Raw genomic sequence first — 23138 nt, forward strand, 5'->3', positions numbered from 1 at the left:
GGCGCGGCGCTGCCCCTCCCCCCCCCCCCCAACTTTCCCCACGGTGGCTCTGCCCCACGGCAGCTCTGCCCCACGGCGGCTCTGCCCCACGGCGTGGCGGCGGGGGGGGGGGTGTGGGGGGGTCGGGGGGCGGGCAGCTGCCTGCACCCGGTTTTATTTCGGGCGGCGGCAGCTGCCGGCAAAGGTCAGGCGGCGACGGTGACGCCCCACGGCTCCCGCCCCACGGCTCCCGCCCCACGGAGGCAGGTGGGTCGGGGGTCCGGCGGGGTGGGGGGCTCGGCCCCACGGCGCTGTGGGGCTGGAGGGGGGTCTCGGTGCCAGCGTTGCGGGGGGCTGATAAGGGCTGGGGCTGCCCCGCGCCCGCTTCTCGGTGGGGGGAGAGGGGACCCACGGCCCCCCCACGAGGGAGCGTGTGGGGCTGGGACCCACGGGAGCCCCGAGGGAAGGTGTGGGGCACCCCGTGGGTCAGGGACACCCCACGGAGAGGGGGTTTGCTGTGGGGTGCCTCATATGCTGGGCTTTGTTTTGGAGCACCCACGGCAGGGGTGTCTGTGGGGCGCCCCATAGTGGGGGTGTCTGTGGGGCGCCCCATAGTGGGGGTGTCTGTGGGGTGCCCACAGCGAGGGTGTCTATGGGGTGCCCCATAGCGAGGGTGTCTATGGGGCGCCCCATAGCAAGGGGTGTCTGTGGGGTGCCCACAGTGGGGGTGTCTATGGGGCGCCCATAGCGGGGGTGTCTATGGGGTGCCCCATAGCGAGGGTGTCTATGGGGCGCCCCATAGCGAGGGTGTCTATGGGGTGCCCACAGTGGGGGTGTCTATGGGGCGCCCCATAGCGAGGGGTGTCTATGGGGCACCCACAGCGGGGGTGTCTATGGGGTGCCCCACAGGGGGGGGTGTCTATGGGGCGCCCATAGTGGGGGTGTCTATGGGGCGCCCCACAGCGAGGCACTTAACCCCCCCCCCGCCCCGTGCTGGCAGTTGTGGGGTGCCCCCCCCCCCGTAGTGAAACAGCTGCAGCCAATCGGCTTCGGGTGGGCGGGGCCGGCACCACCTGTTCCACCCGCTAATTGGCTTTGGCGGTTGGGGCGGGGCTCGCGCGGGGTGGCCGTTGGGGACGGTAGGGGGCGCTGCGGGGCAGCGGGGGGGGCCATGAAGCCGCGCGGGTCAGGGGGGCCTGGGGGGGGCGGGGGGGCAGTGGGGGCTATGGGGCTGGGGGGGGGTCATGGGGCAGTGGGGGGGCTATGGGGCGGGGGGGGCTTTGGGGGGGCTATGGGGCTGGGGGGGGGTCATGGGGCAGTGGGGGGGCTATGGGGCGGGGGGGGCTTTGGGGGGGCTATGGGGCTGGGGGGGGTCATGGGGCAGTGGGGGGGCTATGGGGCGGGGGGGGCTCTGGGGTGGGGGGGGCACTGGGGGGCCGTGGGGCTGGGGGGAGGCTATAGGGCGGGGGCAGTGGGGGGGTATGGGGCAGGGGGGGCTTTGGGGGGGCTATGGGGCTGGGGGGAGTCATGGGGCAGTGGGGGGGCTCTGGGGTGGGGGGGGCTCTGGGGGGCCGTGGGGCTGGGGGGGGGCTATAGGGCAGGGGCAGCTGTGGGGCACTGGGGGTCTATGGGACGGGGGGGACAATGGGGCACTGGGGGGGCTATGGGGCGGGGGGGCTATGGGGCAGTGGGCGGGGCTATGGGCCGGGGGGGCTATGGGGCAGTGGAGGGCTATGGAGGGAGCTATGGGGCTGGGGGGGCTATGGGGCAGTGGGCGGGGCTATGGGGCTGGGGGGGCTATGGGGAGGCTATGGGGCAGTGGGCGGGGCTATGGGGCGGGGGGGCTGTGGGGTAGTGGGGGGGCTATGGGGCAGTGAGCGGGGCTATGGGGCTGGGGGGCTATGGGGAAGCTATGGGGCAGTGGGCGGGGCTATGGGGCGGGGGGCTGTGGGGCACTGGGGGGGTTATGGGCCACTGGGGGGGTTATGGGGCAGTGGGGGGCTTGGGGCGGGGGGGCTATGGGGCAGTGGGCGGGGCTATGGGGCTGGGGGGGCTATGGGGCAGTGGGCGGGGCTATGGGGGGCTATGGGGCAGGAGGGGCTATGGGGCAGTGGGCGGGGCTATGGGGGGCTATGGGGCAGGAGGGGCTATGGGGCAGTGGGCGGGGCTATGGGGCAGGAGGGGCTATGGGGGGGCTGTGGGGCAGGAGGGGCTATGGGGCAGTGGGCGGGGCTATGGGGGGCTATGGGGCAGTGGGCGGGGCTATGGGGCAGCGGGGCAGTCGTGCCGGTCCCCCCGTGTCAGTGGCCCCCGTGGGTCCCAGCCCCCATCCCCGCTGGGGGTCACCCCGTGGCCCCACTGCCAGGCCGGGCTGGCCCCGGCCCCGCGCCCCTCCCTGTGCCCCCGGCCCCGCGGGTCCCTGCGTCATCGTCCCCCGGGTCCCCCGTGTCCCCATGTCCCCGTGTCCCCATGTCCCCATGTCCCCATGTCCCCGTGTCCCCATGTCCTCGTGTTCCCGTGTCCCCATGTCCCCGTGTCCCCGTGTCCCCATGTCCTCGTGTCCCCATGTCCTCGTGTTCCCGTGTCCCCATGTCCCCGTGTCCCCGTGTCCCCATGTCCCCGTGTCCCCATGTCTCCATGTCCCCGTGTCCCCATGTCCCATGTCCGCGTGTCCCCGTGTCCCCAAGTCCCGTGTCCCCATGTCCCCATGTCCCATGTCCCGTGTCCTCGTGTCCCCGTGTCCCCATGTCCCGTGTCCCATGTCCCCATGTCCCATGTCCGCGTGTTCCCGTGTCCCCATGTCCCCGTGTCCCATGTCCCCATGTCCTGTGTCCCCATGTCCCATGTCCGCGTGTTCCCATGTCCCCAAGTCCCGTGTTCCCATGTCCCATGTCTCCGTGTCCCCATGTCCCGTGTCTCCATGTCCCGTGTCCCCGTGTCCCCATGTCCCCGTGTCCCCATGTCCCCGTGTCCCCGTGTCCCCGTGTCCCCGTGTCCCGTGTCCCCATGTCCCCGTGTCCCCATGTCCTCGTGTCCTCGTGTCCCGTGTCCCGTGTCCCCATGTCCCCGTGTCCCCATGTCTCCATGTCCCCGTGTCCCCATGTCCCATGTCCGCGTGTCCCCGTGTCCCCAAGTCCCGTGTCCCCATGTCCCCATGTCCCATGTCCCGTGTCCCCGTGTCCCCGTGTCCCCATGTCCCGTGTCCCATGTCCCCATGTCCCATGTCCGCGTGTTCCCGTGTCCCCATGTCCCGTGTCCCCATGTCCCCGTGTCCCCAAGTCCCATGTCCCCATGTCCCCGTGTCCCATGTCCCGTGTCCCCGTGTCCCCGTGTCCCCATGTCCCGTGTCCCATGTCCCCATGTCCCATGTCCGCGTGTTCCCGTGTCCCCATGTCCCGTGTCCCCATGTCCCCGTGTCCCATGTCCCCGTGTCCCCGTTTCTCCATGTCCCGTGTCCCCGTGTCCCCGTGTCCCCCTGTCCCCATATCTCCATGTCCCGTGTCCCCGTGTCCCCGTGTCCCCGTGTCCCGTGTCCCCATGTCCCCGTGTCCCGTGTCCCCGTGTCCCGTGTCCCGTGTCCCCATGTCCCATGTCCCCGTGTCCCCGTGTCCCCGTGTCCCCATGTCCCCGTGTCCCCATGTCCCCGTGTCCCCATGTCCCCATGTCCCCGTGTCCCCGTGTCCCCGTGTCCCGTGTCCCCGTGTCCCCGTGTCCCGTGTCCCCATGTCCTCGTGTCCTCGTGTCCCGTGTCCCGTGTCCCCGTGTCCCGTGTCCCCATGTCCCCGTGTCTCCATGTCCCCGTGTCCCCATGTCCCATGTCCGCGTGTCCCCGTGTCCCCAAGTCCCGTGTCCCCATGTCCCCATGTCCCATGTCCCGTGTCCCCGTGTCCCCGTGTCCCCATGTCCCGTGTCCCATGTCCCCATGTCCCATGTCCGCGTGTTCCCGTGTCCCCATGTCCCGTGTCCCCATGTCCCCGTGTCCCCAAGTCCCATGTCCCCATGTCCCCGTGTCCCATGTCCCGTGTCCCCGTGTCCCCATGTCCCGTGTCCCATGTCCCCATGTCCCATGTCCGCGTGTTCCCGTGTCCCCATGTCCCGTGTCCCCATGTCCCGTGTCCCCATGTCCCCGTGTCCCATGTCCCCGTGTCCCCGTTTCTCCATGTCCCGTGTCCCCGTGTCCCCGTGTCCCCGTGTCCCCCTGTCCCCATATCTCCATGTCCCGTGTCCCCATGTCCCCGTGTCCCCATGTCCCCGTGTCCCGTGTCCCCGTGTCCCGTGTCCCGTGTCCCCATGTCCCATGTCCCCATATTCCCGTGTCCCCGTGTCCCATGTCCCCGTGTCCCGTGTCCCCGTGTCCCCGTGTCCCCGTGTCCCCATGTCCCATGTCCCCATGTCCCGTGTCCCCGTGTCCCATGTCCCGTGTCCCCGTGTCCCGTGTCCCGTGTCCCCGTGTCCCTGTGTCTCCATGTCCCCGTGTCCCATGTCCCCATGTCCCCGTGTCCCCGTGTCCCCGTGTCCCCATGTCCCATGTCCCCATGTCCCGTGTCCCCGTGTCCCCGTGTCCCATGTCCCCGTGTCCCGTGTCCCCGTGTCCCCGTGTCCCGTGTCCCGTGTCCCATGTCCCGTGTCCCATGTCCCTGTGTCCCGTGTCCCCGTGTCCCCGTGTCCCATGTCCCCATGTCCCATGTCCCCATGTCCCATGTCCCCCATGTCCCCATGTCCCCATGTCCCCATGTGTCCCATGTGTCCCATATCCCGTGTCCCCACGTCCCCATGTTCCCTGTCCCCGTGTCCCCCGTGTCCCCACGTCCCATGTCCCGATATCTCCATGTGTCCCACGTCCCTGTCCCCACCCCACGGACACCCCGCGGTGGCACCGCACGGGCCGGTCCCGCTGCCCCTTGCCCGGGGCGGGGCCGCTGCCGCCGCCCGGGGCCGGTGCCCATTGCCCGGGGCGGGGCCGGTGCCCGTTGTCCAGTACCCGGTACCGCTGCGGGGGGGGGGTCCTGCCCGGTCCCCGGTGCCGGTCCCCGGTGGGGTGGGGGGGGTCCTGTCCGGTGCCGGTACCCGGTGCCGGTCCCGCGTGGGGGCGGTCGTGCCCGGTGCCGGGGGGGGGACGTGCCCGGTGCCCGGTGCCGCGGGGGGGGGGATGCGGGCGCTGAGCTCGCTGCGGCCCCGCAGGGTCCGGGCCATGGCGGCGGCGGCGGCGGCGGCGGCGGCGGCGGGGGGGGGCGCGGGCCCCGGGGGGGGCCGCGGGCCGGTGCTGACCCCCGGCACCATGAACCCGGCGGTGCGGCGGGTGGAGTACGCGGTGCGGGGGCCGATCGTCACCCGCGCCCTGCAGCTGGAGCAGGACCTGCGGCAGGTACCCCCCGAGCGGGGACCCCGGCACCCCCAGACCCGGGACCCCCCCCCCCAGACCCTGCACCCACGGCCCCGGGCACCCCCTGACCCGAGACCCCCCCCAAACCCAGCACCCACGGCCCCGGGCACCCCCTGACCCGGGACCCCCCCCAGACCCTGCACCCACGGCCCCGGGCACCCCCTGCCCCGGGACCCCCCCCCCAGACCCTGCACCCACGGCCCCGGGCACCCCCTGACCCGGGACCCCCCCCCCAGACCCAGCACCCACGGCCCCGGGCACCCCCTGACCCGGGACCCCCCCCCCCCCAGACCCTGCACCCACGGCCCCGGGCACCCCCTGACCCGGGACCTCCCCCGCAGACCCAGCACCCCCTTCCCCGGTACCCCCTGACCCGGGACCCCCCCCCCCAGACCCAGCACCCACGGCCCCGGGCACCCCCTGCCTCAGGACCCCCCCCCAGACCCTGCACCCACGGCCCCGGGCACCCCCTGACCCGGGACCCCCCCCCGCCCCAGACCCTGCACCCACGGCCCCGGGCACCCCCTGACCCGGGACCCCCCCCCGCCCCAGACCCTGCACCCACGGCCCCGGGCACCCCCTGCCCCGGGACCCCCCCCCCCAGACCCTGCACCCACGGCCCCGGGCACCCCCTGACCCGGAACCCCCCCCCCAGACCCTGCACCCCCTGCCCCGGGCACCCCCTGCCCCGGGACCCCCCCCCCCCGACTCTGCACCCCCTGCCCCGGGATCCCCCCCCCCCCAGACCCTGCACCCCCTTCCCCGGGCACCCCCCTGACTCGGGACCCCCCCCCCCAGACCCTGCACCCACGGCCCCGGGCACCCCCTGACCCGGGACCCCCCCCGCAGACCCAGCACCCACGGTCCCGGGCACCCCCTGCTCCGGGACCCCCCCCCCCCAAACCCAGCACCCACGGCCCCGGGCACCCCCTAACCCAGGACCCCCCCCCCCAGACCCTGCACCCCGTGCCCCGGGCACCCCCTGCCCCGGGACCCCCCCCCCCAGACCCTGCACCCACGGCCCCGGGCACCCCCTGACCCGGGACCCCCCCCCCAGACCCAGCACCCACGGCCCCGGGCACCCCCTGACCCGGGACCCCCCCCCCCCAGACCCTGCACCCACGGCCCCGGGCACCCCCTGACCCGGGACCTCCCCCGCAGACCCAGCACCCCCTTCCCCGGTACCCCCTGACCCGGGACCCCCCCCCCCAGACCCAGCACCCACGGCCCCGGGCACCCCCTGCCCCAGGACCCCCCCCCAGACCCTGCACCCACGGCCCCGGGCACCCCCTGACCCGGGACCCCCCCCCGCCCCAGACCCTGCACCCACGGCCCCGGGCACCCCCTGACCCGGGACCCCCCCCCGCCCCAGACCCTGCACCCCCTGCCCCGGGCACCCCCTGCCCCGGGACCCCCCCCCCCAGACCCTGCACCCACGGCCCCGGGCACCCCCTGACCCGGAACCCCCCCCCCAGACCCTGCACCCCCTGCCCCGGGCACCCCCTGCCCCGGGACCCCCCCCCCCCGACTCTGCACCCCCTGCCCCGGGATCCCCCCCCCCCCAGACCCTGCACCCCCTTCCCCGGGCACCCCCCTGACTCGGGACCCCCCCCCCCAGACCCTGCACCCACGGCCCCGGGCACCCCCTGACCCGGGACCCCCCCCGCAGACCCAGCACCCACGGTCCCGGGCACCCCCTGCTCCGGGACCCCCCCCCCCCCAAACCCAGCACCCACGGCCCCGGGCACCCCCTGACCCAGGACCCCCCCCCCCAGACCCTGCACCCCGTGCCCCGGGCACCCCCTGCCCCGGGACCCCCCCCCCCAGACCCAGCACCCACGGTCCCGGGCACCCCCTGACCCGGGACCCCCCCCCCAGACCCAGCACCCACGGCCCCGGGCACCCCCTGCCCCGGGACCCCCCCCCCAGACCCAGCACCCACGGCCCCGGGCACCCCCTGCCCCGGGACCCCCCCCCCCCAAACCCAGCACCCACGGCCCCGGGCACCCCCTGCCCCGGGACCCCCCCCCCAGACCCAGCACCCACGGCCCCGGGCACCCCCTGCCCCGGGACCCCCCCCCCAAACCCAGCACCCACGGCCCCGGGCACCCCCTGCCCCAGGACCCCCCCCCAGACCCTGCACCCCCTGCCCCGGGCACCCCCTGCCCCGGGACCCCCCCCCCCAGACCCTGCACCCACGGCCCCGGGCACCCCCTGCCCCGGGACCCCCCCCCCCAGACCCAGCACCCACGGTCCCGGGCACCCCCTGACCCGGGACCCCCCCCCCAGACCCTGCACCCACGGCCCCGGGCACCCCCTGACCCGGGACCCCCCCCCCCCAGACCCAGCACCCACGGCCCCGCGCACCCCCTGCCCCGGGACCCCCCCCCCCAAACCCAGCACCCCCTGCCCCGGGCACCCCCTGACCCGGGACCCGCCCCCAGACCCAGCACCCACGGCCCCGGGCACCCCCTGACCCGGGACCCCCCCCCAGACCCAGCACCCACGGCCCCGGGTACCCCCCTGACTCGGGACCCCCCCCAGACCCGGCACCCTCCACCCGCATCTGGGCACCCCCAAACTGGGGACCCCCCCCGGGCACCCCCCGCCCCGGGCACCCCCCTCACTCGGGACCCACCTCGGGTACCCCCAAACCGGGTACCGCCCCCCCCGGGCTCCCGCACATCCGGGGACCCGCCGCGGGCACCCCCAGACCCAGGGAACCCCCCCCAGCTGGGCACCCCCAAACCGGGGACCCCCCCCGGGCACCCCCAGATCCAGCACCCACACCCCGGGCACCCCCAGACCCAGCACCCCCCCCCCGGCTCCCCCAAACCGGGAACCCCCCGGGCACCCGCAGACCCGGCACCCCATAGGCAGGGACCCCCCCCCAAGCTGGGCACCCCCAAACCGGGGGCCCCACCCCCAGACTCAGCACCCTCCCCCCCCGGCACCCCCAAACCCGGCACCCACACCCCAGGCACCCCCAAACCGGGGGCCCCCCCCAGCACCCCCAAAACGGGGACCCCCCCCAGCATCAGGCTCAGGGCGGGTTATTGGGGTGCAGGATCGGGCCCTCCCCCTCCCACCCCCCGTGTCCCTGCACCCACCTGGGCACCTTCCCACGGCCGTGGGAGCGGGACCGGGTGGGGCCCGTGGGGGGGAGGTGCCCGTGGGTGGGGGTGCCCCGTGGGTGGGGGTGTCCCGTGGGTGTGGGTGCCCCGTGGGTGTAGGGGTGTCCCGTGGGTGGGGGTGCCCCGTGGGTGTAGGGGTGCCCCGTGGGTGTGGGGTGCCCCGTGGGTGGGGGTGCCCCGTGGGTGTAGGGGTGTCCCGTGGTGGGCGTGCCCCGTGGGTGGGGATGTCCTGTGGGTATAGGGGTGCCCCGTGGGTGTAGGGGTGCCCCGTGGGTGTGGGTGCCCCCTGGGTGTAGGGGTGTCCCGTGGGGGGGAGGTGCCCGTGGGTGGGGGTGTCCCGTGGGTGTAGGGGTGCCCCGTGGGTGGGGGTGCCCAGCACCCACTCCGCCCCCCACACCCAGCTCCGGGCAGGGCGCCCGCCGCGCCCTGGCACTGCCTGTCCCTGGCACCCGGCCCGGGGCACCGCGGGTGCGGGGGGGCCCTTGGGTGTGGGGGGGCCCCTTGGGTGCTGGGGGGGGTGGGGGCTCCCCTGGGGACACCGACGGGGTCCCCCAGCGCTGCCCAGCCCCAGGGTGCCCGGCGGGTCCCCAGCAGGGTGGCAGGGTGACAGGGGTGACAGGGTGACAGGGGGTGATGGGGGGTGACAGGGGATGATAGGGTGTGATGGTGGTGAGGGGGTGTGACAGGGGGTGACAGGGTGTGACAGGGTGACAGGGGGGTGACAGGGGGTGACAGGGGTGACAGGGTGACAGAGGGGTGACAGGGGGGTGACAGGGGTGACAGGGGTGACAGGGTGACAGAGGGGTGACAGGGTGACAGGGGGGTGACAGGGGTGACAGGGGTGACAGGGTGACAGGGGTGACAGGGGGTGACAGGGGGTGACAGGCGGGGGCAGAGTCCGTCCCCCCGCGGCCGTGGCCCAAGTCCGGGGCTGGGCGGGAGGTGGCCACGGTGGCCACGGCCACCCCGGGGCTGGGGGTTGGGGACATCCCCTGCCAGGCGGGGGGTGTCCCCACATGGGGTCCCCTGTCCCCAGTGTCCCCATGTCCCAGCCATCCCCAGTGTCCCCGCTGTCCCCAGTGTCCCCAGTGTCCCCATGCCCCAGCTGTCCCCATGTCCCAGTTGTCCCCTGGGGTCCCCATGTCCCAGCCCTCCCCAGTGTCCCCGCTGTCCCCATGCCCCAGTGTCCCCAGTGTCCCCATGCCCCAGCTGTCCCCAGTGTCCCCGCTGTCCCCATGCCCCAGCCACCCCCCGGGGCAGGGGACACCGGGGTGATGCCGGGGGTCACCCGCTGGTGGTGCCACCCCTGGGTGGGGGTGGCCGGACCCTGACCCCTGTCCCCATCCCCATCCCCTGTCCCTGTCCCCTTTCCTGTCCTCTGTCCCTGTCCCCATCGTTGTCCATGTCCCCATCCCCGTCCCCTGTCCCTGTCCCCATCCCTATCTCCTGTCCCCTGTCCCCTGTCCTCATCCCTGTCCCCTGTCCCCATCCCTGTCCCCTGTCCCTGTCCCCATTCCTGTCCCTATACCTGTCTCCTGTCCCCCATCCCCGTCCCTGTCCCCATCCCTGTCCCCATCCCCTGTCCCCATCCCTGTCCCCTGTCCCTGTCCCCATTCCTGTCCCTATACCTGTCTCCTGTCCCCCATCCCTGTCCCTGTCCCCATCCCTGTCCCCATCCCGTGTCCCCATCCCTGTCCCCTGTCCCTGTCCCCATTCCTGTCCCTATCCCCTGTCCCCATCCCTGTCCCCTGTCCCTGTCCCCATTCCTGTCTCCTGTCCCCATCCCTGTCCCCGTCCCTGTCCCCTGTCTCCTGTCCCCATCCCTGTCCCCATCCCGGTCCCCTGTCCCTGTCCCCATCCCTGTCCCCATCCCTGTCCCCTATCCCCTGTCCCCATCCCTGTCCCCTGTCCCTGTCCCCATCCCTGTCCCCATCCCTGTCCCCATCCCTGTCCCCTGTCCCCATTCCTGTCCCCTGTCCCCTGTCCCCATCCCTGTCCCCTGTCCCCCTCCCCGTCCCCGTCCCTGTCCCAGGGTGTCCCCAAGCCCTTCACCGAGGTGATCAAGGCCAACATCGGCGATGCCCAGGCCATGGGGCAGAAGCCCATCACCTTCCTGCGCCAGGTACGGGGGGGGGGGCACCCAGGCGACCCCCTGGGGACCCGGCTGGGGACCTAGGAGTGTCCCCCCCCCCAGGTGACATCCCTGTGCCTGTACCCGGAGCTGCTGACCCACCCCTCCATCCCTGAGGACGCCAAGGATCGGGCCCGCCGGTTGTTGGCCGCCTGCGCCGGGCAGAGCGTCGGTGAGCGCCCGCGGTGGGGGTGACACCCCCCATCCCCCCCCCATCTAGTGTCACCCCCCCTCTGGACCCCCTGTCACCCCCCCCTGGACCCCCGTGTCACCCCCCCCTGCTCTTGCCCACGTCCCCTCTGCCAGGCTCCTACAGCGCCAGCCCCGGCGTCGAGCTGGTGCGCCGGGACGTGGCGCAATTCCTGCAACGCCGCGACGGCGTCCGCGCCGAGCCCCAGGACGTCTTCCTCGCCACCGGGGCCAGCGACGCCATCGTGGTACGGGGACATCGACCGCTCTCGTAATGTCACCTCGGTCCCCTCCCGGGCTGGCTGCCACCCGCTGCCGGGCCGTTCCCACGGCGGGCACCCACAAAGGGACCCTTTGTGCCGGGGTTGGCACCGGCATCGGGACGGGCGGTGCCAAGGTGGGGGAGGGGGGGGGTGGTGGCATTGGGGACGATGTGTTCTCGGTGTCCCCGCGCCTTCTCGGTGTCCCCGTGCCACCACGGGGCCCGTGCCAGCACCCTGCCCCCAGCTCTGCTGTGACCAGGCTCTGCCCACGCCGCCCCTGTCCCCATCGTGTCCCCTGCCCACACCGCCCTGTCCCCGCACTGCCCCTGTCCCCTCACCGTCCCCATGCCCACACTGCCCCTGTCCCCACACCATCCTTGTCCCCATGCCCGCCCTGTCCCTGTCCCCTCACTGTCCCCATGCCCACACCATCCCCGTCCCCTCACTGTCCCCGTGCCCGCCCTGTCCCCATGCCCACGCTGTCCCTGTCCCCTCACTGTCCCCATGCCCACACCATCCCTGTCCCCATGCCCACCCTGTCCCCATGCCCACGCCATCCCTGTCCCCTCACTGTCCCCGTGCCCGCACTGTCCCTGTCCCCACACCATCCCCATGCCCACACCATCCTGTCCCCTCACTGTCCCCATGGCCACACCATCCCCGTCCCCTCACTGTCCCCGTGCCCGCCCTGTCCCCATGCCCGCACTGTCCCTGTCCGCTCACTGTCCCCATGTCCACACCATCCCTGTCCCCTTGTGGTCCCCATGCCCACACCATCCTTGTCCCCTCACTGTCTCCGTGCCCGCACTGTCCCTGTCCCCACACCATCCTGTCCCCATGCCCATGCCATCCCTGTCCCCTCACTGTCTCCGTGCCCGCACTGTCCCTGTCCCCACACCATCCTGTCCCCATGCCCATGCCATCCCTGTCCCCTCACTGTCCCCATGCCCACACTGTCCCTGTCCCCACACCGTCCTTGTCCCCATGCCCGCCCTGTACCCATGCCCACACTGTCCCTGTCCCCTTGCAGTCCCCATGCCCGCACTGTCCCTGTCCCCTCACTGTCCCCGTGCCCGCCCTGTCCCCATGCCCACACCATCCCTGTCCCCTCACTGTCCCCATGCCCGCCCTGTCCCCATGCCCACACCAACCCCGTCCCCTCACCGTCCCCGTGCCCACACCATCTCTGTCCCCATGCCCACGCCATCCCTGTCCCCTCACTTTCCCCGTGCCCACCCTGTCCCCATGCCCGCACTGTCCCTGTCCCCTCACTGTCCCCATGCCCACACCATCCCTGTCCCCTTGTGGTCCCCATGCCCACGCCATCCCTGTCCCCTCACTGTCCCCATGCCCACACTGTCCCTGTCCCCACACCGTCCTTGTCCCCATGCCCGCCCTGTACCCACGCCCGCACTGTCCCTGTCCCCTCACTGTCCCCATGCCCAAACCAACCCCGTCCCCTCACCGTCCCTGTGCCCACACCATCTCTGTCCCCATGCCCACGCCATCCCTGTCCCCTCACTTTCCCCGTGCCCGCCCTGTCCCCATGCCCGCACTGCCCCTGTCCCCTCACTGTCCCCATGCCCACGCCATCCCCTCCCCCCGCAGAGCATCCTGAAGCTGCTGGTGTCGGGCGCGGGGCCCTCGCGCACGGGGGTGCTGGTGCCCGTCCCCCAGTACCCCCTCTACTCGGCCGCCATCGCCGAGCTCAGCGCCATCCAGCTCAGCTACTTCCTGGACGAGGAGCGGTGCTGGGCGCTGGCCCTGCCCGAGCTGCGGCGGGCGCTGGCCGAGGGGCGCCGGCACTGCTGCCCCCGCGTCCTCTGCATCATCAACCCCGGCAACCCCACCGGTACCGGGACCGGGACCCCCGGGCTGGGACCCCGAGACTGGGCTGGGACCCCGAGACTGGGCTGGGACCTCCGGGCTGGGCTGGGAACCCCGAGGCTGGGACCCCCAGGCTGGGACCCCGAGATTGGGCTGGGACCCCCAGCTGGGCTGGGACCCCTGGGCTGGGACCCCTGGGCTGGGCTGGGAACCCTGGGGCTGGGACCCCCAGGCTGGGACCCCATGGCTGGGCTGGGACCCCCAGGCTGGGACCCCTGGGCTGGGCTGGGAACCCCGGGGCTGGGACCCCTGGGCTGGGCTGGGACCCTGGGGCTGGGCTGGGACCCCCGGGCTGGGACCCCGAGACTGGGCTGGGACCCCCAGGCTGGGCTGGGACCCCTGGGCTGGGCTGGGACCCTGGGGCTGGGCTGGGACCCCCGGGCTGGGACCCCGAGACTGGGCTGGGACCCCCAGGCTGGGCTGGGATCCCTGGGCTGGGACCCCTGGACTGGGCTGGGACCCCAGGGCTGGGACCCCTGGACTGGGCTGGGACCCCTGGGCTGGGACCCCTGGGCTGGGCTGGGACCCCTGGGCTGGGACCCCTGGACTGGGCTGGGACCCCCTGGCCGGGCTGGGACCCCTGGGCTGGGACCCCTGGACTGGGCTGGGACCCCTGAGCTGGGACCCCTGGACTGGGCTGGGACCCTGGGGCTGGGCTGGGACCCCCGGGGCTGGGACCCCTGGACTGGGCTGGGACCCTGGGGCTGGGCTGGGACCCCCGGGGCTGGGACCCCTGGGCTGGGCTGGGACCCCTGGCCTGGGACTGCTGGGCTGGGACCCCAAGACTGGACTGGGACCCCTGGGCTGGGCTGGGACCCCTGGGCTGGGACCCCAGGGCTGGGCTGGGACCCCTGGGGCTGGGCTGGAATCCCTGGGCTGGGACCCCTGGGCTGGGACCCCAAGACTGGACTGGGACTCCAGGACTGGGGTGGGACCCCTGGGCTGGACTGGGATCCCTGGGCTGGGACCCCCAGGCTGGGACCCCCGGGCTGGGACCCCAAGACTGGACTGGGACCCCTGACTGGACTGGGGCTGGAACCCAAAGACTGGGCTGGGACCCCTGGGCTGGAACCCCAAGACTGGGCTGGGACCCCCAGGCTGGGCTGGGACCCCCAGGGCTGGGACCCCTGGACTGGGCTGGGACCCCTGGGCTGGGACCCCTGGACTGGACTGGGATCCCTGGGCTGGGACCCCCGGGCTGGGACCCCGAGACTGGGCTGGGACCCCTGGGCTGGGCTGGGATCCCTGGGCTGGGACCCCAAGACTAGACTGGGACCCCTGGGCTGGGGCCCCCGGGCTGGACTGGGACCCCCGGGCTGGGACCCTGTGGCTGAATTGGGACCCCAAGGTTGGACTGGGACCCCCCCCAAACCCAGCTGGTACCAGGGCTGGGACCCCCAATTCCTTACCAGTCCCAGTGCTGGGACTCCCAGTGCTCTACAGGACCCCCAAAACCCAACCAGTACCAGAACTGGGCCCCCCCAAAACCCAACCAGTGCTGGGGCTGGGACCCCCAGTGTCCCCTGCCGCCGTGTCCCCCCCAGGACAGGTCCAGAGCCGCCAGTGCATCGAGGACGTCATCAAGTTCGCCTTCGAGGAGAAGCTCTTCCTCATGGCCGACGAGGTGAGTAGGACCTGTGGGGTGCCCCCCCACCCATCCCTGGGGGGGACCCCGGTGACGCCCACCCCCCCGCCTCCAGGTGTACCAGGACAACGTCTACGCCGAGGGCTCGACTTTCCACTCCTTCAAGAAGGTCCTCTTCGAGATGGGGCCACCCTACTCGGAGATGGTGGAGCTGGCCTCCTTCCACTCCGTCTCCAAGGGCTTCATGGGCGAGTGAGTCCCACCACCAGGCACCCCCTCCCCACCCCGCTCGTCCCGGCAACTGTCACCCCGGGTGTGGGTGGCCGTGGTCCCGAGGGTGCTACAGACCTGGGATGGGGATGGAGATGATTTGGCCCATGGGTCCAAGGGTGGAGATGGTGATGCCACCACCCCGTGGGTGCCATGGGGTGGGGATGGTGATGCCATGGCTCTGTGGGGACAACATGACACAGCTCTGTGTGACATAGATCCCCCGTCCCAGACCCCCCACCCATAGGTCCCATCTGTGGTCTCTGTCCGTGGGTTCCCATCCCAGACCCCACCCATAGGTCCCGTCTGTGGGTCCCTGTCCATAGGTTCCCATCCCAGACCCCCCCACCCATAGGTCCCATCTGTGGGTCCCTCTCTGTAGGTTCCTATCCATAGGTTCCCATCCCAGACCCCCACCCATAGGTCCCGTCTGTGGGTCCCTGTCTGTGGGTTCCCATCCCAGACCCCACCCATAGGTCCCATCTGTGGATCCCTCTCTGTAGGTCCTGTCCATGGGTTCCCATCCCAGACCCCCACCCATAGGTCCCGTCTGTGGGTCCCTGTCCATAGGTTCCCATCCCAGACCCCCACCCATAGGTCCCATCTCTGGGTCCCTCTCTGTAGGTCGCTGTCCATGGGTTCCCATCCCAGACCCCCACCCATAGGTCCCATCTCTGGGTCCCTCTCTGTAGGTCCCTGTCCATGGGTTCCCATCCCAGACCCCCACCCATAGGTCCCATCTGTGGGTTCCTTTCTGTAGGTTCCTGTCCGTGGGTTCCCATCCCAGACTCCCACCCATAGGTCCCATCTGTGGGTCCCTCTCTGTAGGTCCTTGTCCATGGGTTCCCATCCCAGACCCCCACCCATAGGTCCCATCTGTGGGTCCCTGTCCATAGGTTCCCATCCCAGACCCCCACCCATAGGTCCCATCTGTGGGTCCCTCTCTGTAGGTCCTTGTCCATGGGTTCCCATCCCAGACCCCCACCCATAGATCCCATCTGTGGGTCCCATCTGTGGGTCCTTGTCCATAGGTTCCCATCCCAGGCCCCCACCCATAGATCCCATCTGTGGGTCCCTCTCTGTAGGTCCTTGTCCATGGGTTCCCATCCCAGACCCCCACCCATAGATCCCATCTGTGGGTCCCATCTGTGGGTCCCTGTCCATAGGTTCCCATCCCAGACCCCCACCCATAGATCCCATCTGTGGGTCCCATCTGTGGGTCCCTCTCTGTAGGTTCCTATCCATAGGTTCCCATCCCAGACCCCCACCCATAGGTCCCGTCTGTGGGTCCCTGCCCGTGGGTTCCCATCCCAGACCCCCACCCATAGGTCCTGTCTGTGGGTCCCTGCCCGTGGGTTCCCATCCCAGACCCCCACCCATAGGTCCCGTCTGTGGGTCCCTGCCCGTGGGTTCCCATCCCAGACCCCACCTATAGGTCCCGTCTGTGGGTCCCTGCCCGTGGGTTCCCATCCCAGACCCCCACCCATAGGTCCCGTCTGTGGGTCCCTGCCCATGGTTTCCCATCCCAGACCCCACCTATAGGTCCTGTCTGTGGGTCCCTGCCCGTGGGTTCCCATCCCAGACCCCCACCCATAGGTCCTGTCTGTGGGTCCCTGCCCGTGGGTTCCCATCCCAGACCCCCACCCATAGGTCCCATCTGTGGGTCCCTGTCCATAGGTTCCCATCCCAGACCCCCCCACCCATAGGTCCCATCTGTGGGTCCCTCTCTGTAGGTTCCTATCCATAGGTTCCCATCCCAGACCCCCACCCATAGGTCCCGTCTGTGGGTCCCTGTCTGTGGGTTCCCATCCCAGACCCCACCCATAGGTCCCATCTGTGGATCCCTCTCTGTAGGTCCTGTCCATGGGTTCCCATCCCAGACCCCCACCCATAGGTCCCATCTGTGGGTCCCTGTCCATAGGTTCCCATCCCAGACCCTCACCCATAGGTCCCATCTGTGGGTCCCTCTCTGTAGGTTCCTATTCATAGGTTCCCATCCCAGACCCCACCCATAGGTCCCATCTGTGGGTCCCTGCCCGTGGGTTCCCATCCCAGACCCCCACCCATAGATCCCATCTGTGGGTCCCATCTGTGGGTCCCTGTCCATAGGTTCCCATCCCAGACCCCCACCCATAGATCCCATCTGTGGGTCCCATCTGTGGGTCCCTGTCCATAGGTTCCCATCCCAGACCCCCACCCATAGATCCCATCTGTGGGTCCCATCTGTGGGTCCCTCTCTGTAGGTTCCTATCCATAGGTTCCCATCCCAGACCCCCACCCATAGGTCCCGTCTGTGGGTCCCTGCCCGTGGGTTCCCATCCCAGACCCCCACCCATAGGTCCCATCTCTGGGTCCCATCTCTGGGTCCCTCCCTGTAGATTCCTCTCCGTGGGTGCCCACCCACACCTCCCCATCTGCGGGTCCAAGTCTAGGGCTCCTCCTCCGCGGGTCCCACCCATCGCACCCTCTCCAGGGCTCCCTACTCCCGGGTACCCACCTGGGCTCCCTGCCGGGGGCTCCATCCCCCTCACCCCACCCGGGGGGCGCGGCTGCGCCGGGTCGTGCCAGGTGCGGGTTCCGCAGCGGCTTCGTGGAGGTGGTGAACATGGACCCCGAGGTGAAGCAGCAGTTGGCCAAGCTGGTGTCGGTGCGGCTGTGCCCGCCCGTGCCGGGGCAGATCCTGCTGGACGCCGTCGTTGCCCCACCGCAGCCCGGGGAACCGTCCTATGAGCTGTTCATGGCTGTAGGGGCGGGGCGGGGCGGGGCGGGGCGGGGTGGGGTGGGGTGGGATGGGGTGGGATGGGATGGGATGGGGATGGGATGAGATGGGGTGGGATGGAGTGGGATGGGATGGGATGGGGAAGGGATGGGATGGAGATGGGATGGGATGGGGTTGGGATGGGATGGGATGGGGATGGGATGCGGATGGGATGGGATGGGATGGGGTGGGGTGGGATGGGATGGGGTGGGATGGGATGGGATGGGGAAGGGATGGGATGGAGATGGGATGGGATGGGGTTGGGATGGGATGGGGTCGGGATGGGGATGGGATGGGATGGGATGGAGATGGGATGGGGTTGGGATGGGATGGGGTCGGGATGGGGATGGGATGGGATGGAGATGGGATGGGATAGGATGGGGATGGGATGGAGATGGGATGAGATGGGGATGGGATGGGGATGGGGATGGGATGGGATGGGATGGGGATGGGGATGGGATGGGATGGGATGGGATGGGATGGGATGGGATGGGGATGGGATGGGGATGGGATGGGATGGGATGGGATGGGGATGGGATGGGATGGGGATGGGGATAGGGATGGGATGGGATGGGGATGGGGATGGGATGGGATGGGATGGGGTGGGATGGGATGGGGATGGGATGGGGTTGGGATGGGATGGGATGGGATGGGATGGAGTGGGATGGGATGGGATGGAGATGGGATGGGATGAGATGGGATGGGATGGGATGAGGATGGGGATGGGATGGGGTGGGATGGGGATGGGATGGGGATGGGATGGGATGGGGATGGGATGGGGATGGGGATGGGATGGAATGGGGATGGGATGGGGATGAGAATGGGATGGGATGGGGATGGGGATGAAGATAAGGATGAGGATGGGATGGGATGGAGTGGGATGGGATGGGGTGGGATGGGGATGGGATGGGGATGGGATGGGATGGGGATGGGATGGGGATGGGATGGAATGGGGATGGGATGGGGATGAGAATGGGATGGGATGGGGATGGGGATGAAGATAAGGATGAGGATGGGATGGGATGGGATGGGGTGGGATGGGGATGAGAATGGGATGGGATGGGGATGGGATGGGATGGGGATGGGGATGAAGATAAGGATGAGGATGGGATGGGATGAGGATGGGATGGGATGGGGACAGAGAGGAGATGTCCCCAGCCCGGCTCTCCTGGCAGGAGAAGCAGGAGGTGCTCAGCGCCCTGGCGCACAAGGCCCAGCTCACCCAGGAGATCTTCAACCGGGTGCCCGGCATCCACTGCAACCCCGTGCAGGGCGCCATGTACTCCTTCCCCCGCATCGACCTGCCGCCCCGCGCCCTGGCCGCCGCCGAGGTGCCCGGGGCTGGGCAGGATGGGTCCTGGGTGCCCTGGGGCTGGGCAGGATGAGTCCTGGGAGCTGTGGGGCTGGGCAGGATCAGTCCTGGGTGCCGTGGGGCTGGGCTGGATGAGTCCTGGGTGCCCTGGGGCTGGGCAGGATGGGTCATGGGCAACGTGGGGCTGGGCAGGATGAGTCCTGGGTGCCGTGGTGCTGGGCAGGATGGGTCCTGGGTGCCCTGGGGCTGGGCAGGATGAGTCCTGGGTGCCCTGGGGATGGGCAGGATGAATCCTGGGTGCCCTGGGCCTGGGCAGGATGAGTCCTGGGTGCCCTGGGGATGGGCAGGATGAGTCCTGGGTGCCCTGGAGATGGGCAGGATTGGTCCTGGGTGCCCTGGGGCTGGGCAGGATGGGTCCTGGGCAATGTGGGGCTGGGCAGGATGAGTCGTGGGTGCCCTGGGGCTGGGCTGGATGAGTCCTGGGCAACGTGGGGCTGGGCAGGATGGGTCCTGGGTGCCCTGGGGCTGGGCAGGATGAGTCCTGGGAGCTGTGGGGCTGGGCAGGATCAGTCCTGGGTGCCGTGGGGCTGGGCTGGATGAGTCCTGGGTGCCCTGGGGCTGGGCAGGATGAGTCCTGGGTGCCGTGGTGCTGGGCAGGATGGGTCCTGGGAGCTGTGGGGCTGGGCAGGATCAGTCCTGGGTGCCGTGGGGCTGGGCTGGATGAGTCCTGGGTGCCCTGGGGCTGGGCAGGATGAGTCCTGGGTGCCGTGGTGCTGGGCAGGATGGGTCCTGGGTGCCCTGGGGCTGGGCAGGATGGGTCCTGGGAGCTGTGGGGCTGGGCAGGATTGGTCCTGGGTGCCCTGGGGCTGGGCTGGATGAGTCCTGGGTGCCGTGGGGCTGGGCAGGATGGGTCCTGGGAGCTGTGGGGCTGGGCAGGATGAGTCCTGGGTGCCCTGGGGCTGGGCAGGATGGGTCCTGGGCAATGTGGGGCTGGGCAGGATTGGTCCTGGGTGCCCTGGGGCTGGGCTGGATGAGTCCTGGGTGCCGTGGGGCTGGGCAGGATGGGTCCTGGGAGCTGTGGGGCTGGGCAGGATCAGTCCTGGGTGCTGTGGGGCTGGGCTGGATGAGTCCTGGGTGCCGTGGGGCTGGGCAGGATGGGTCCTGGGAGCTGTGGGGCTGGGCAGGATCAGTCCTGGGTGCCGTGGGGCTGGGCTGGATGAGTCCTGGGTGCTGTGGGGCTGTGCAGGATTGGTCCTGGGTGCCGTGGGGCTGGGCAGGATGAGTCCTGGGAGCTGTGGGGCTGGGCAGGATTGGTCCTGGGTGCCCTGGGGCTGGGCAGGATGAGTCCTGGGTGCCGTGGGGCTGGGCAGGATGGGTCCTGGGTGCCCTGGGGCTGGGCAGGATGGGTCCTGGGAGCTGTGGGGCTGGGCAGGATCAGTCCTGGGTGCCGTGGGGCTGGGCTGGATGAGTCCTGGGTGCCCTGGGGCTGGGCAGGATGAGTCCTGGGTGCCGTGGGGCTGGGCTGGATGAGTCCTGGGTGCCCTGGGGCTGGGCAGGATGAGTCCTGGGTGCTGTGGGGCTGGGCAGGATGAGTCCTGGGTGCCGTGGTGCTGGGCAGGATGGGTCCTGGGTGCCCTGGGGCTGGGCAGGATGGGTCCTGGGAGCTGTGGGGCTGGGCAGGATTGGTCCTGGGTGCCCTGGGGCTGGGCTGGATGAGTCCTGGGTGCCGTGGGGCTGGGCAGGATGGGTCCTGGGAGCTGTGGGGCTGGGCAGGATGAGTCCTGGGAGCTGTGGGGCTGGGCAGGATGAGTCCTGGGTGCCCTGGGGCTGGGCAGGATGGGTCCTGGGCAATGTGGGGCTGGGCAGGATTGGTCCTGGGTGCCCTGGGGCTGGGCTGGATGAGTCCTGGGTGCCCTGGGGCTGGGCAGGATGGGTCCTGGGAGCTGTGGGGCTGGGCAGGATGAGTCCTGGGAGCTGTGGGGCTGGGCAGGATGAGTCCTGGGTGCCGTGGTGCTGGGCAGGATGGGTCCTGGGCAATGTGGGGCTGGGCAGGATTGGTCCTGGGTGCCCTGGGGCTGGGCTGGATGAGTCCTGGGTGCCCTGGGGCTGGGCAGGATGGGTCCTGGGAGCTGTGGGGCTGGGCAGGATCAGTCCTGGGTGCTGTGGGGCTGGGCTGGATGAGTCCTGGGTGCCGTGGGGCTGGGCAGGATGGGTCCTGGGAGCTGTGGGGCTGGGCAGGATCAGTCCTGGGTGCCGTGGGGCTGGGCAGGATGAGTCCTGGGTGCTGTGGGGCTGTGCAGGATGGGTCCTGGGTGCCGTGGGGCTGGGCAGGATGAGTCCTGGGAGCTGTGGGGCTGGGCAGGATGAATCCTGGGTGCCCTGGGGCTGGGCAGGATGAGTCCTGGGTGCCGTGGGGCTGGGCAGGATGGGTCCTGGGTGCCCTGGGGCTGCGCAGGATGGGTCCTGGGAGCTGTGGGGCTGGGCAGGATGGGTCCTGGGTGCCCTGGGGCTGGGCAGGATGGGTCGTGGGCAACGTGGGGCTGGACAGGATGAGTCCTGGGCAACGTGGGGCTGGGCAGGATGGGTCCTGGGTGCTGATGGCCTGGGCAGGATGAGTTCCAGGCAGCGATCGAGGCCCTTCGCCACACGTGGTGCTGAGCCCTGCCCCATCCCGGGGTCCGAGGCCCCCCCTCGTGCCCATCCCCGGCAGCGCGTGGTGCTGAGCCCTGCCCCGTCCCGCAGGCGCAGGGTCAGGCCCCCGACATGTTCTTCTGCATGAAGCTGCTGGAGGAGACGGGCATCTGCGTGGTGCCGGGCAGCGGGTTCGGGCAGCGGGAGGGCACCTTCCACTTCCGGTGGGTGCCCGGGGTCGGGGATGGGCGTCGGGGAGGCGGGGGGTCGGGGGGGGGGGGTCCACCATGGGTGTGGCAGGGGAGGTGGGTGCGGGAGGGTGCAAGGTCTGGGGGTGCAGGAGGTCTTGGGTGCCCAATGGGTTGGGTGCAGGGTGGTGAGGGGCTTGTTAGGGGGCAGAGATGGAGGTATGGGGTTCAGGGGGGGTCCTGGGGGGGTGTCCCCCCCCCAGCCCCGGTGCCAGCCCCGCCCTGTACCCCAGGATGACCATCCTGCCACCCACCGAGAAGCTGCAGGTCCTGCTGGAGAAGCTCAGCAGCTTCTACACCAAGTTCGTCAAGGAGTACTCCTAACGCCGGCGCCCCTCCCCCAACCCCAGCACCCCCCCTACCGCCCACCTCCCCACCCCCCCCACCAGCACCCACCACCCTACACTCCCCACCGGGCCCCGGGTGCTGCAGGACGGGCCCCTGCCCCGGGTGGTCTCGGTGGTCTCCAAGTGCCTTCAACCTCTTTGTGCCTTCTCGGGGTGGGGACACGAGGGCACCCCGTGTCCCGGGGCTGGTCCCCCCCCGCTGTCCCCATGTCCCCTCAGACACCCCACTAATAAAAGGGTAGTGACCAGCCGGGTCGAGCCGTGCGTCACCTACGCCCGGGCACCCATGGGTGCCCCCTCCGTCCCATCAGGATTGGGCTGAGACCCCCCACACTCGTGACGTGGGGCTCCCCGTGGGGTGAGCGGAGGCGCGGGGTGATTGGTGGGGGCTTTAATGGGGTGGGGCGGGGGGCACACGGGGCTGGGGTCCCCCCTCACGGCAGGAGAAGTCTCGGGGGGAGGCGGCGTGGAGGCGGGCGAGGGTGAGCAGCACCCGCTCCGCATCTCGGCCGGCGGCAGCAGCAACAGCCTGGGGGTGGGGGTGGGGGTGGGGGCGCGGTGGGGACGTGGGTGGTTCCACCCCCCTCCCCTCCACCCAGCCCCGTTGCCCCGCTCCCAACAACCTCCTGGTGTCCCAGTGGTCCCCAACCAGCCCCACCACCCATGAGGGGTTGTCCAACCTCAACTGCCCCCCCCATAACCTGCCCTCACCCACCTGTCCCAGCCAGCCCCTCCCCCCCAACCCTGCGCTGCCACCAGCCCCCAACACCCAACCCCAACCTCAACACCCAACACCCACCCCAACACCCAACCCCAACACCCAAGCCCAACACCCACCCCAACACTCAACCCCGACATCCAACCCCAACGTCAGCACCCAACAGCCAACCCAAACCTCAGCACCCAACCCCAACCTCAGCACCCAAAACCCAACCCCAATGTCAGCACCCAACACTCAACCCCAACATCCAACCCCAACCTCAGCACCCAAAACCCAACCCCAATGTCAGCACCCAACACT

The 23138-nt window shown here is 71.0% G+C and overlaps 1 protein-coding gene across 2 annotated transcripts; it reads left to right on the forward strand.

Annotated features, from left to right (window-relative positions):
- Positions 1-150: 150 nt before the first annotated feature.
- Positions 151-22367, forward strand: GPT (glutamic--pyruvic transaminase). Of its 2 annotated transcripts, none has more exons than XM_075141018.1 (11): positions 151-246; positions 10529-10618; positions 10691-10799; positions 10934-11064; positions 12688-12931; positions 14511-14590; positions 14667-14803; positions 17390-17564; positions 18755-18910; positions 21634-21746; positions 22004-22367. In XM_075141018.1, the coding sequence occupies exons 2-11, from the start codon at positions 10586-10588 to the stop codon at positions 22092-22094; spliced, it is 1269 nt and encodes a 422-aa protein (XP_074997119.1). In that variant the 5' UTR covers positions 151-246; positions 10529-10585; the 3' UTR covers positions 22095-22367. The 2 variants fall into 2 exon arrangements, with proteins under 2 accessions (XP_074997119.1, XP_074997118.1); XM_075141017.1 differs by lacking the exon at positions 151-246 and adding an exon at positions 5129-5344.
- Positions 22368-23138: the final 771 nt, after the last annotated feature.

This window comes from Calonectris borealis, chromosome 2 (assembly GCF_964195595.1).
Source record: "Calonectris borealis chromosome 2, bCalBor7.hap1.2, whole genome shotgun sequence".
NCBI lineage: Eukaryota > Metazoa > Chordata > Aves > Procellariiformes > Procellariidae > Calonectris > Calonectris borealis.